General features: G+C 39.1%; 1 protein-coding gene across 1 annotated transcript in view; it reads right to left on the reverse strand.

The window, feature by feature from the left end:
* Positions 1-150, reverse strand: part of LOC143690526 (uncharacterized) — a 109,317-nt gene extending 109,167 nt beyond the window's left edge. Inside the window, exon 1 of the mRNA XM_077168223.1 lies at positions 12-150. Within this exon, the coding sequence (XP_077024338.1) occupies positions 12-36 (25 nt within the window). The 5' untranslated portion in view covers positions 37-150. The remainder of the gene's footprint in view (positions 1-11) is intronic.
* Positions 151-14,402: the final 14,252 nt, after the last annotated feature.

The following is a 14,402-nucleotide window of genomic DNA, read 5'->3' on the forward strand; positions in this document are numbered from 1 at the left end:
CACAGCCTCACTCTGTCCTGCCTGAGCTCTGCACATCTGTTTACAGCACTCCCAGGTCCACACACGCACATGGGCCCCCAATCACGTCATTCAGCTCTGGGAACCGCACTTTACAGCAGTCCTAGAACTGCACATCTGCACAGCCCTCAGCCACACTTCCCAGCTCTGAGAAAGTGCTGACCTGTGCAGCTGGGTCACATCTGCCCCCAATTCATGAAGGCATAATGCCAACCTGCTGCCACAGCTGTACACATGCACACAAAGGGCCCAGTGTCTTAGACCAGGGCACATCAAGGTTAAGTCCCCCAGACCGGTGTACCCACACAGCTACATCCTCCCTGGCTGCTGGGCACACACATTCACAAGCATCAGCGTAATATCCCAACCTGCACCCATATCTACCCTGAAACAAATCACTACACTGAGTGCCCACCCTGTGCCCTGCTCCCTGCTGAACAACCATCCCACAAACCCAAGGCCTTACACTATTGAAAGAAATCAACTCCCAAACTAAATCAATCAAGATATTCACATACCATGAAGACAACAGAAGATCACTAAGAATATCACAATGCAGACAGATATAGCCCTGCCTAATGACCAAATTAAAACATCAGAGGAGACACAGATGTTGGAACAACTAATCAAAGATGTTTATACAACTCTACTTAATAAAATAAGTGGAACATAAAATGACATAAAGGAGATAAAGAAGATAGTAGAAGAGCATGAAGAGGAATTTGAAAGAATAAATAGAAAAATAGCAGATATCACAGAGATTAAAGACTCTTTTGACCAAATAAAAAACACATTAGAGGCACATAACACCAGATTTAAAGAGACAGAAAAAAGAATAAGTGATATAGAGGAAAGGATAATTAATTGACTTTGAAGACTCAAAACAGCAAATGGCAAAAAAGATGGAAAAAAATTGAATGGGAACTCAGAGAAATGACAGACAAAACAAAGTGTACAAATATAAAAATCATTGGTGTTCCAGAAAGAGAAGAGAGGAGGAAAGGGCAAGGAAGAGTAGCTGAGGCTATAATGGGGAAAAGGTTCCCAACCCCCATAAAGGACATAAATATACAAGTCAAAGAAGCCCAAAGAACTCCAAAAAGAGTAAATCCAAATAGGCCTTCCCCAAGGTGCATACTAAACAGTCTGTCAAATGTTGAAGGGAAGCAGAAAATCCTGAAAGTGACAAGACAAAAACAATCTACTACACACAGGGAAATCAAATAAGACCAAGTCCAAACTACTCAACTAGCACCCTGGAGGTAAGAAGGCAGTGGTATGATGTATTCAAGATCCTGAAAGAGAAAGACTTTCAGCCAAGAATTCTGTACCCAACCAAAATGTCCTTCAAAATTGAGGGAGAGATTAAAGTTTTCAGACAAAGATGTCCTGAAAGAATTTGTCAACAAGAGACTGGCCCTACAAGAAATACTAAAAGGAGTTCTGCTGGCTGAAAAAAAGACAGGAGAAGGAGGTCTGGAGAGGGCACAGAATTGAAGAGTACCAGTAAGGATAATTTAAAGAATACAAAGAGAAAGAGGGAAAATAATATATAGATCTGACAAATAAAATTTTAAAAAAAAGATGGTGGAACCAAGAATCGCATTTTCAGTAATAACTTTGAATGTTAATGGATTAAATTTACCAATTAAAAGATACAGATTGGCAGAATGGATTAAGAAACATAATCCAGCTATATACTACTTACAAAAGACTCATCTTGGACACAAGGATACAAATTGATTGAAAATGAAAGGATGGAAAAAGATTTTCCATGTAAGTTGCAACCAAAAGAAAGCAGAAGTAGCTATACTAATACTAGACAAAATAGACTTTAAATGTAAAGACATCATAAGAGACAAAGAAGGACACTATATAGCAATTAAAGGGTGTAATGATCAGGTTCATGTGTCAATTTGGCCAAGTGGTGGTACCTGTTTGTCTGGTTGGGCAAGTGCTGGCCTGTCTGCTATGATGAGGACCTTTCATAGAATTAAATCATGATCACATCAGCTGCATCCACAACTGATTCCATTTGTAATCAGCCATGGGGAGTGTCTTCTGCAATGCGTGATGCTTAATCTAATTACTGGAAGTCTTTTAAGGAGGATTCAGAAGAGGCAGGCTTTCTTCCTGATTTGGCCGGCGAGCCTCTCCTGTGGAGTTCATCCAGACCCTCCATTGGAATCGTCAGCTTCAGAGCCTACCCTGCGGATTTTGGGCTCTGCGTTTCCACAGTTACGAGACATTTTTATAGCTTTTATATTTGCAAGAGTCCCCTGTTGATTCTGTTTCTCTAGAGAATCCTAACTAATACAATTTGGTACCAGGAGTGGTTCTTAAGAAACAGAATCTTAAAAATGGGTTTTTATGAATGGTTTTCTACTCTGACTGTACTCAAAGGCACTAAGAACTCTGATTCCCATAATCAGAATGACACTCCCAATCTACGGAGTGACTTGGCAAAAGAGATAGTCAAAATATCACCATTCAATTCTCCTAATGCTTCTCTTGTATGAAGCCAGGCTCTGGGGGATAATGTTTTTGATACCTTTACAGAGTTTTGTAGAAATAAGAGGTATAGAGATGTTGGTTGGTTGTTGTTAGATACACTGTATACATTAAGGGGTGAAAGGGATGGGCTTAAGGCTTCAAACGAGAAGCTTAAGCACTGTCTGACAGATGTAGATGTTTCTATGAGTATCCTGAAGGAAAATCTTATTTCTGGTAGCCATAGACTTGAAAGCTCTGAAAATCAGACCAGAATATTATTTTTAGAGTAGCGACTTTACAAGGTAAACTGAAATCTCAATGTTGCATGGTGTCTGCCATTAAAGGGAGGGCATTGGTTAGAAAGGAGTGGGACCCTGAAAAATGGGATGGTGACATATGGATTGATAATGATGTCAGGGGTGAGGTTGAAACCCTAAGTCATGCTGAGTCTTTTCTAGATAACCCTGTAATAGTCTGCCCTGAGGGCACAGTCACCCCACCTCCAGCCTGCCTTGAGGAGTTGGCCACCCAACCTCCTCCTGAAGGGATTAGCCCTAGAGTGATTAATCCTGTTTCACCAGATGAAACTGCAAATGCATGCCCTGAAGCAAATAGCTTGGAAGATATTTCTAGTTCTTTTCATGACCCACTCCCACCACCCCTCATTTCTTCCAGATCTATAACTAGACTAAAGTCCCAACAGGCCCCTAAAGGTGAGATACAAAGTATCAACATGAGGAGGTACATTATACTGCAAAAGAGCTGTGTGAGTTTTCTAATTTATATAGACAGAAATCAGGGGAGTATGTGTAGCAATGGATTCTAAGCATGCAACATAATGGAATATAAGGGTGGATCAGGCTGAATTTATTGAATTGGGCCCACTAAGCAGAGATTCTGCATTCAATGTTATAGCTCAAGGGGTTAGAAAAGGTATTAACAGTTTGTTTGGATGGTTAGTTGAAATATGGATCAAAAGGTGGCCAATTACCCAAAGTTGAAATGCCAGAACTGCCTTGGTATAATGCAGATGAAGGGATCCAGAGGCTTAGAGGGATTGGAATGTTAGAGTGGATTTCTCATGCAAAGCCTGTTCTTACACCCCAGGAATGTCTGGAGGATGCACCTTTTACCAGAACAGTGAGAAATAAATTTGTGAGACTAGCACCATCATCCCAGAAGAGCTCTGTAGTTGCACTTCTCTGTAGGTCAGATATTACTGTAGGAACTGCTGTCACTGACCTGGAATCCTTAAACACAATGGGTATGATGTGATCCCAAGTTGGTAGAAGCCAGGTGGCAGTACTTAATCACCAAAGACAGGGTAGACGTGGCTATTATAATAGACAGTGAACTCAAAGCAGGAGTTAAAATAATCTGACTCACAGAAATTTGTGGCATGGGCTAATAATCATGGGGTACCTAGAAATTCAATAGAAAGGCAGTCTACTAAATTCTTATACAAGCTGTATAAACAAAAGAGTTCTAGGTCAAGTGAACAGAAATCTAATCTGAATTACAAAAACACAGAGTCATGGCCCCTTAATTAATTTCCAGACTTGAGACAGTTTACAGACCCAGAGCCCCTTGAATGAAGGGGAGGTCAGGTCCCTTTGGGGAAGGACCCTGTTACACTGCCCTATATACTGTTAATCTTCCACAAAGCCTTCCCCAAAGAGACTGACGGCCTTTTACCAGGGTAATTGTGCACCGGGGAAAAGGAAATGATCAGATATTTTGGGGATTATTAGACACTGGTTCAGAAGTGACATCAATTCCAGGGGACCCAAAACATCACTCTGGACCACCAGTCAGAGTGGGGGCTTATAGAGCCCAGGTGATCAATGGAGTTTTAGCTCAGGTCCGTCTCACAGTGGCTCCAGTGGGCCCCAGACCCATTCTGTAGTTATTTTCCCAGTTCCAGAATGTATAATTGGTATAGACATACTGAGCAACTGGCAGAATCCCCACATCGGCAACTAACTTGTGCAGTGAGGGTTATTATGGTGGGAAAGGCCAAGTGGAAGCCATTAGAACTGCCCCTACCTAGCAAAATAGTAAATCAGAAACAATACCGGATTCCTTGAGGGATTGCCGAGATTACTGCCACTCTTAAGGACTTGAAGGATGCAGGGGTGGTGATTCCCACCACATCCCCATCCAACTCTGCTATTTGGCCTGTGCAGAAAACAGATGGGTCTCAGAGGATGACAGTGTATTATCATAAGCTCAACCAGGTGGTAACTCTAATTGCAGGTGCTGTTCCAGATGTGCTTGAGCAAATCAATACATCCCTTGGTACCTGGTATGCAGTTATTGATCTGGCTATAGCTGCATACCAGGTATAGCTAGCTGGTATGCAGTTATATATAAAATAGCTATTTTTTCTCGATGGCTATTAGTAAGGACCACCAGAAATAGTTTGCTTACAGCTGGGAAGGTCAGCAATATACTTTCACTGTCCTACCTCAGGGGTATATCAACTCTCCATCTCTATGTCATAATCTTGTCTGCAGGGACCTTGATCATTTCTCCCTCCCACAAGACATCACACTGGTCCATTATATTGATGATATCATGTTGATTGAACCTAGTGAGCAAGAAGTAACAACTATTCTAGACTTAATGGTAAGGCATTTGTGTGTCAGAGGATGGGAGATAAATCCAACAAAAATACAGGGGCCTTCCACTTCAGTGAAATTTCTAGGTGTCCAGTGGTGTGGGGCTTACAGAACACCTTATCCATCATGGTATTCCACACAGCATTGCTTCTAATCAAGGAACATACTTCACAGCAAATGAAATGCAGGAATGGGCACATACTCATGGAATTCTCTGGTCTGATCATGTTCCCCATTATCCAGAAGCAGCTGGATTGATAGAACGATGGAATGGCCTTTTGAAAACTCTTTACGGTGCCAACTAGGTGTTAATACCTTGAAGGGCTGGGGTAATGTTCTCCAGGAAGCTGTGTATGCTCTGAATCAGCATCCACTATATGGTGCTGTTTCTCCCACGGCCAGGATCCATGGATCCAGGAACCAAGGGGTGGAAATGGGAGTGCCACCACTCAGTATTACCCCTAGTGATCCACTAGGAAAATGTTTGCTTCCTGTCCCTGTGACCCTGAGCTCTGCTGGTCTACAGGTTTTGCTTCCAAAAGGGGAAGTGCTTCCATCAGGAGAAGCAATAATGATTCCATTGAACTGGAATGTAAGACTGCCTCCTGGTCACTTTGGGCTACTCATGCCCCTGGATCAACAAGCCAAAGAAGGCGATTACATTATTGGCTGGGGTGATTGACCCTGACTATCAGGGGGAAATAGGACTGCAACTACACAATGGAGGTAAAGAAGAGTTTTCTTGTTATATAGGAGATCCCCTAGGGCGTTTTTTAGTGCTACCATGCCCTGTGATTAAGATCAGTGGAAAACTGCAACAATACAATCCAGGCAGGACTACCAATGGCTCTGAAACTTCAGGAATGAAGGTTTGGTTCATTCCACCAGGTAAAGAACCACGGCCAGCTGAAGTACTTGCTGAAGGTAAAGGGAACATGGAATGGGTACTGGAAGAAGGTAGTGATAAGTATGAACTACAGCCATGTGATCAGTTACAGAAATGAGGACTGTAATGCTGTTTTGTTCCTGTTATACTATTTAAGTTGTAAGATATCAAGTTTAAGAGTGAATATTACCTAAGCATTTGCACCCTCTTCTGAAGAGATTTAATGTGTTTCCAGTTATATGCAGGACAGTTGAGCATTGTTAGGTGAAAGAAGAAATGTGTGTTTTATTGTTTTTTATTTAGAAATTAGGGTAAAGATGATATAAGAAAGGAAAACTACAGGCAAATCTCCCTAATAAACATAGATGCAAAAATTCTCAATAAAATATTAACAAATCAAATCCAACAGCACATTAAAAGAATTATACACCATGGCCAAGTGGGGTTTATACCAGCAATGCAATGATGGTTCAGGAGAAGAAAATAAATTAATGTAATAAAGCACAGCATAATCTCGATTGATGCTGAAAAAACATTCGACAAAATTCAGCATCCTTTTTTGATAAAAACACTCCAAGACATAGGAATCAAAGGAACCTCAGCATGATAAAGGGAATATATGAAAAACCGGGATCCAGCATCATACTCAATGGAGAGAGACTGAAAGCTTTCCCCCTAGGATCAGGTACAAGACAAAGAAACCCACTGTCACCACCATTATTCAACATTGTGCTAGATGTTCTAGCTAGAGCAATCAAGCAGGACAAAGAAATAAAAGGCATCTAAATTGGAAAGGAAGAAGTAAAACACTCATTATTTGTAGATAATATAATATGAGACTTGGGAGATCCTGAGAAATCTGCAGCAAAGTTACTTGAGCTAATAAACAAATTCAGCAAGGTGGCGGGATGTAAAATTAATGTGCAAAAATCAGTAACATTTCTATACACAAGCAATGACCTAGCTGAGGAGTCAGTTAAGGAAAATATTCCATTCAAAATAGCAACTAAAAGAATCAAACATTTAGGAATGAACTTAAATAGGGACATAAAGAACTTGTACACAGAAAACTACATAACATTGCTAAAAGAAATCAAAGGAGATATAAATAGGTGGAAAGATATTCCCTGCTCATGGATAGGAAGGCTAAATATAGTTACGATGTCAATTCTCCCGAAATTGATCTACAGATTCAACACAGTACCATTCAAAATTCCAGTAACTCACTTTAAAGACTTGGAAAGGCTCACTACCAAATTCATCTGGAAGGGAAAGAGACCCTGAATAGCTAAAAGCATCATGAAAAAAAAGAATGAAGTGGGAGGATTAACACTCTCTGACTTTATAACCTATTATAAAAGCACAGTGGTCAAATCAGCATAGTAGTGGCACAAACATAGAAGCACTGACCAACGGAATTGAATCGAGAGTGCAGAAATAGACCACCAAATCTATGATCAACTGATTTTTGACAAGGCCCCCAAATCCTCTGAACTGGGACACAACAGTCTTTTCAATAATTGGGCATGGAAGAACTGGATATCAATAGCCAAAAGAATGAAATAGAACCCTACACAAAAATTAATTCAAAGTGGATCAAACACTTAAATATAAGAACTAGCACCATAAAGCTTCTAGAAGAAAAGGTAGGGAAACATCTTCAAGACCTAGTGACAGGAGGTAGCTTCCTAAATTTTACATCCAAAGCAGCAGCAGCAAAAGAAAAAATAGATAAAAAATGGGAATTCCTCAAAATCAAATGCTTCTGCACCTCAAAAGATTTTGTCAAAAAGGTGAAAAGGCAGCCAACTCAATGGGAGAAAATATTTGGAAATCATATATCAGACAAAGGTTTGATTTTCTGTATATACAAAGAAATCATACAACTCAAACAATAAAAGAACAAACAACCCAATTACAAATGGGCTAAAGATGTGAACAGGCATTTTTTTGAAGAGCAAATACAGATGGCTCAAAAGCACATGAAAAGATGATCATTTTCTTTGGCTATAAGGGAAATGTAGATCAAGACTACAATGAGATATCACCTCACAACTATAAGAATGGCTGCTATTAAACAAACAGGAAATTACAAATGTTAGGGAGGATGTGGAGAATCCTCTTATGTACTGCTGGTGGGAATGTATAATCGTGCAGCCACTGTGGAAGACTGTTTGGTGGTTCCTTAGGAAACTGAATGTCAAGTTGCCCTATGACCCAGCAATAACACTTCTTGGTTATTTCAGAAGAGCTGAAAGCAATGACACAAACAGACATTTGCACACTGATGTTCATAGCAGCATTAGTCACAATCACCAAAAGGTGGAAACAAACCAAATGCCCATCAACAGACAAGTGGATCAACAAAATGTGGTATATGCATATGATGGAATATTATGGGCAGTAAGACAAAATGATGCTCTGAAGCACATGACAAGATGGATGAGCCTTGAGGACATAAAGTTGAATGAAATTAGCCAGACACAAAGGATAGATACTCTATAATTCCACTTTCATAACCAGTATAAGGATATAATCAGAGGCTTATAATACAGAATATAGGGGACTTAGAGATACATAGAAGCTAGGGATGGGTGAACCATTAGCTAATGAGGTTGAACTCTGATGTAAGGGAGTAGATAGGAGTGAAGGTGATTCTGTAGCCTAGAAGTAATATTACCATACTGAAGATGACAAGATTGAAAGGGGTTGTATAGACCTACATGTCCCACCAATTCACACTAGAAATATGAATTAGTGCTCATAAGAATTACTTCAAAGATATGATTCTTGTATAAAGAGTGTTTAAATCCAGGGTACAAGGGAAAACTTCTACTGCATGCTATGAACTATGTTCAAAAGGAAACCATCAGCACTACCACAGCAACAGCAGAAGTAAATGATGGGGTGAGGGACAAGAGTTAAGAGGAGGTTTAGATTTCCTATTTGGCAAGGGTGTGTTTATTGGTTTTCTTTCTCTTGGGAACAATGAAATTATCTAAAATTGAGAATGTTGATGGATTGTGGACTTTGGGCCTTCTACATGATGCCCGATGAATGCAGGTGGTTGAAGGATGCACTGATGGAGAAGTAGATTGGCGAACAATGGTGTATACTTATGAACAAAGATTGTGCTGCTATGAAAAGGAACAAAGTCATGATGCATGCAACAATGTGAATGAACATGTGGGGCATTTGGTGAGACAAAATAAGCCAGAAACAAAAGAACAACAATGGTATGGTTACCTTTAGAAAATGCTTATAAGAAAACAGGGGCCTAGATTGCAAGCTTTTAGAGCAGACACATTAAGTCCAGAGTGGTGATTATGATTTCTGGATTTTGAGAGGCTGTTTTATATATATAATCTGATATTTAGAGATAAGAATGAAGCCAAACAGATAGGGGTTAAAATCATTCAGAACTTAGGGGTAAGGAAGACAGTGTCTATATTTTAGAACCACACATACTCTTTGAGACCAATGGAAGAAAGGTTTATCTGATCCGGAATTGAAATTTTCTGTGGTGCATAATATAATTCAAACTATCTGTATAGTTCATTTGAACAGCTGAAACACAGGAAACACAGAATAAGAAAGAGGTCCTTTTATCCTGTATAAATTACTGTAATGCCTGGAAACATCCTAGAATATATTAAGCAGATAACCAAAAAGTATTGACAACGTCCCCTGAGGGATGCGAGAAAGAATATGAAACTATTAAACCTTACCATCAGGGAATCCCCTGATTCTGTGTCAAACTTTAGGGACACCTAAATTAATAGGCCATGCCCTCAATCATGAGGCTTACTCTGATGAAGCTTATGTAGGTAGTGGAGAAGCTTAGACTACCTTTAGGCATGCCTAAGAATTACTTCCGCAGGACCTCTTTTGTTGCTCAGATGCGGACTCAGTCTCTCTAAGCCCAACTCTGCAAGAGAAATCATTGCCCTCCCTCTACATGGGACACCACACCCGGGGGTGAAATTCTCCCTGGAAACATAGGTGAGGACTCCCAGGGATAAATCCAGACCTGGCACTGTGGGATCAACAATTCCATCCTGACCATAAGGGGGGAAAGAAGTGTAATTAAAATTAGTATCAGTGGCAGAGAGAATTCAAATAGAGCTGAGAGGCTACTCTGGAGGTTGCTTTTACACAAGCTTCAGGTAGACCTTGCTACCTATGATAACCTGCCACCCCCCAACCAGGACCATTGTAGCCAATCCTAAAAAATACCTAGGGCAATATATAAGATTCCACAAGGGTTCCATGCACTAGGGTAACTTTCCAGAAACCTACAATCTCCAGATGGGTCCCTGATCCAGATAAGCCCAGACTCTCTAGAGCATCAGACAGTTCCATCTTCCTACCCCATATTAGTGACAGACCCTTCCAATATAAAAAAATTAGAACTGCCATAGCCAAACATCTCTAAAGAGAGGTATGGAAATACCAAAGGTGATGGTGGAGTTATACATAGAAGATAAGATTTAACAAATGAATATGAATGCTAAATCATTAAATTGATGTCTCTTTTAGTCTCCAGTATTTTAGAGCAGCTAGAAGTAAAAACCTAAAATTGTGAAATTGTAACCCATGTCAAAGTCTGAAAAATGTTCTACAACTAATTGTGGTGCTGTGCTTTGAAATTTATAGCTTTTTTGTTTACATGTTGTTTTTCACAAAAAAAAGAAGGCAAAAAAGTCGATTGTGATGATAAAAAAGTATTTAAACCCTCTAGCCTCCTATATTCTGGAGCAGCTAGAAGGAATAATATGAGAGGATCGTATGGTAGCCCATGACAAACTCTGGGATCTGTCCTGTAACCACTTATTGAAGAGTGCTTTGAAAACTATTGCATTTTTATTTCTTTGCTTTGTATATATGTTATACTATACAATAAAAAAGTAAAAAATAAATGAATACCCTGCATATCAATTGAAGGCAATGACCTCTTATTTTACTTATCACAACAACTTAATAAAAACCCTTGGAAACCCAAAACTTCACTCATCATTTCTTCAAAAAGTGGCCCATTAACAAAGGATTCACAGTAGTGCTTATGAAAGTGAAAGCTGTGGTTTATTCGCCGACAGTTAAATGTCTACCTGAGCTCTTTAGCACGTGGATATTGAATATTCAACAATGTTCTGAAATTTCCAGGGCTGCTGCTTGCTTCAGCACTTTAATTCCTAGAATATGCCGGGACTGCGCATTGGCGTTCACATGGACAGCGCAGTCCTGTAGAAAGCCCCTGACATACATGACCCTGTAACTGGCTTCAACTCCTTCAGGGGCTGTGTGGTTTCTTTGCCTTTTCTGATGTTCCAACTTTCTCTTTCAACTTTTGCCTTTGTGGATTGAGGATGATCAGTTATCTGCAAGATTTATAACCAACAGCTTTGATGTCAGACAAATGTATGGTATCAGCATTCTGCAATTCAAGAAAATTCTCTTTCTCTTTTAAGATGAAACATGTTTTTCTTGCTGCTGACTGCTCACTTTGATATAATAAAACAAACTTCAGTTCTCTTAGAGGGGAAATTAAAAAAATATATATTCTTATTGAGAAAACTTCACACACATACATTCCATACAATGGCTAACAATATCATCACATAGTTGATACATCATCATGATCAATTTTTAGAACATTTGCATCACTCCAGAAAAAGAAATTAAAAAAAAGAAAAAACTCATACATACCATACCACTTACCCCTCCCTCTCATTGACCACTAGTATTTTCATCTACCCAATTTATTTTACACTTTGTCCCCCCTATTATTTATTTATTTTTTTTATCCATATTTGTTTACTCCTCTGTCCATACCCTGGGTGAAAGGAGCATCAGACACGAGGTTTTCATAATCACACAGTCACATTGTAAAAACTATATAGTCATACACTTGTCTTCAAGAATCAAGGCTTCTGGAACACAGCTCAACAGTTTCAAGTATTCCCCTCCAGCAACTGCAATACACCATAAACTAAAAAGGGATATCAATGCAGTGCATAAGAGAAACCTCCAGGATAATCTCTTGACTCTGAAATCTCTCAGCCACTGAAACTTTATTTTGTCTCATTTCTCTCTTCCCCTTTTGAAGCGGGGAAAATTGTAAGTCAGTCCTCTATCTCAAGATGGAACTTGATTTGGTATAATGTCCCTAATGTCGCTAAACCACCATGCTAAGTCAAAAAGAGTTCACTCTTCATACACCTAAAACCCACAGCCACTTATGTTTCAACAGAAAAACCACAAAACACGAACTACTAGAGAGTGCTTTCATTTTGATGTGACTACCTGCTTACTGAAAATCAGATTTAGCATACAATTTATACTCACATGTCTCCAACATTGGGTCTGTCCTTGAATCTCCTGAATGAGGTAAAGTCAGATCTTATTAATATTCCTTATTAATATAATGAGGATAGCCTCATTATACTGCCTTGTCAGTATAGCAATGGACATAGGACATAGAGCTGGTGGGTGGAGTACTGTACAATGTAAAATCACACTGTGCTTCTTTTAGGGCTATTGCATGAAGAACCTCACAAACGATCATTTTCATGGCATTATCTAGAGCTGTTCCATCCTAATTGCTAGCTCCTAATCATATGTGGCTAATTTTAATTAAAATTTCATTTCCTCAACTGCATTTTCTCATTTCAAGTGCTCAATATCCACATGAAGCTATTGAATTGAACAGAATAATTCCATCATTGCAGAAAGTTCAATTGGACAGAGACTTGGGGTTTATAGGAGCCTTAGAAGAGGTAATCAACAGTGCTGGTTTCCTGAGGACTGAAGGATTCCTGGGTCATGGGCTTTTCGGTGCTCAGATTGGATTAGTATGCTGACGGGGACATTGGTCACCTTAAGAAGTCATTTAGTGCAACCATATGTCTTATACAGATATTCCTTCTGCAACATTCTTGCCTTTGCAAAGTTCTGAGCCTGCTAGCTCTGTTATGTTATATATTAATAGATGTGGGTGAAGCATGGAGTATTTGGAGAGCTGTAGTAGACTCAACTAAAGGAGTAATTGGGAGCTCAGTTTCTTATTTTAATCAAGAGGTAGAAAGTCCACAAAGAGCAAGACAAACTATTCAAGCAACCACAATGAAATGGTCATATCCTCTGAGAGGGAACACATTTCATAAGTGGCCTACAAAGTTATTGATGAAATTATTTCTTTGCCTTCCCTTGAAGTCTAGCATCAAAGGCTCATGTTTGTTAGAGAAGACTGGGCTATTTAGTGGTAATTTGGAGTCCCATTGTCATGTTAATAGGCAACATTCTGGTTGAATTATGTTTCTATAGAAGAAATAACTATATATTTTTGGAGTCACTGAATTTAAGAACTCAAAGAGCACTGAAAGATGTTCCAGTCTTCAACTTTAAGTTTTGCAGAAGAGGACCCAGAAGACTTAAATACCTAAATGCCTTACCCAGGATTCCACAGTAAGGGAGAGTGCCTCAGTTGTCCGTACAAAAAGCAAGAGCAGAAAGCAAAAGTCTAAATTTCTGCAAAGAAAATTAATGGCATTTTAACTGAGTGCTATATTTTTATTACTTCTCCATGATTCTTGTATTTAGTGTTGCTAAAAGCTGTTTTATTTTATATTATTTCATGTTTGACGTGGCATCCTATTGAGAAAATTGTTAGCAAACATGGTATTAGTAAACATGGTTTGGAGAGCACCCAGAATTAGCACTGTGTTAAATAGGAAAATAATTTAATGCTGTCATGTAATGGCAGTGGGATAGCAGAACTACTCCAATCTTTTTTGCTTCAGGTTCTACATCCAGGAGAGTGATCATTTAACGAACAAAATTTAACAACTATTGTAAGGGGGAAGTGAAGCTCAAGACAAGTGAGGAAATGGTTAGAGAATCTTAAGGACTTCTTATAGACAATTAAAATGCTTTCAGACTGAGTCAGACCTATAAATTCAATGCTAGCTCCAACACTGTGTGATCTTGGGTAACTCATTTGATCCCACTCCACCTCAGCAAGGCTGTCTGTGAAATGGGGATTATAGTAGATCCTAGCCCATAAAGGATAGATAATATATATATAAAGTGCTTAGAATAGTGTCTGACCCATTTAATGTTCAATAAATGTCATTAATTATTATCATTAAATTACATAACTGATTTCAGGTCTCCAGATTCAGATGAATTATATTCCATGGGGATGAAAAACTTGCAGAAATATTTGTTGAATGATAAATGTACTATATGCATTAATGTCTGGCATCTGTAGTTTATGATTACTGCCTTAATCAATGACATGAAACACCTGCATTCAACACTTGCTAGAGCAGTGTTTCACAAATGTCAGCCATTTGATTACCATCTTTATTAGTTTCCCATTTCTA

Source organism: Tamandua tetradactyla, chromosome 7 (assembly GCF_023851605.1).
Source record: "Tamandua tetradactyla isolate mTamTet1 chromosome 7, mTamTet1.pri, whole genome shotgun sequence".
NCBI classification, from domain to species: Eukaryota; Metazoa; Chordata; class Mammalia; order Pilosa; family Myrmecophagidae; genus Tamandua; species Tamandua tetradactyla.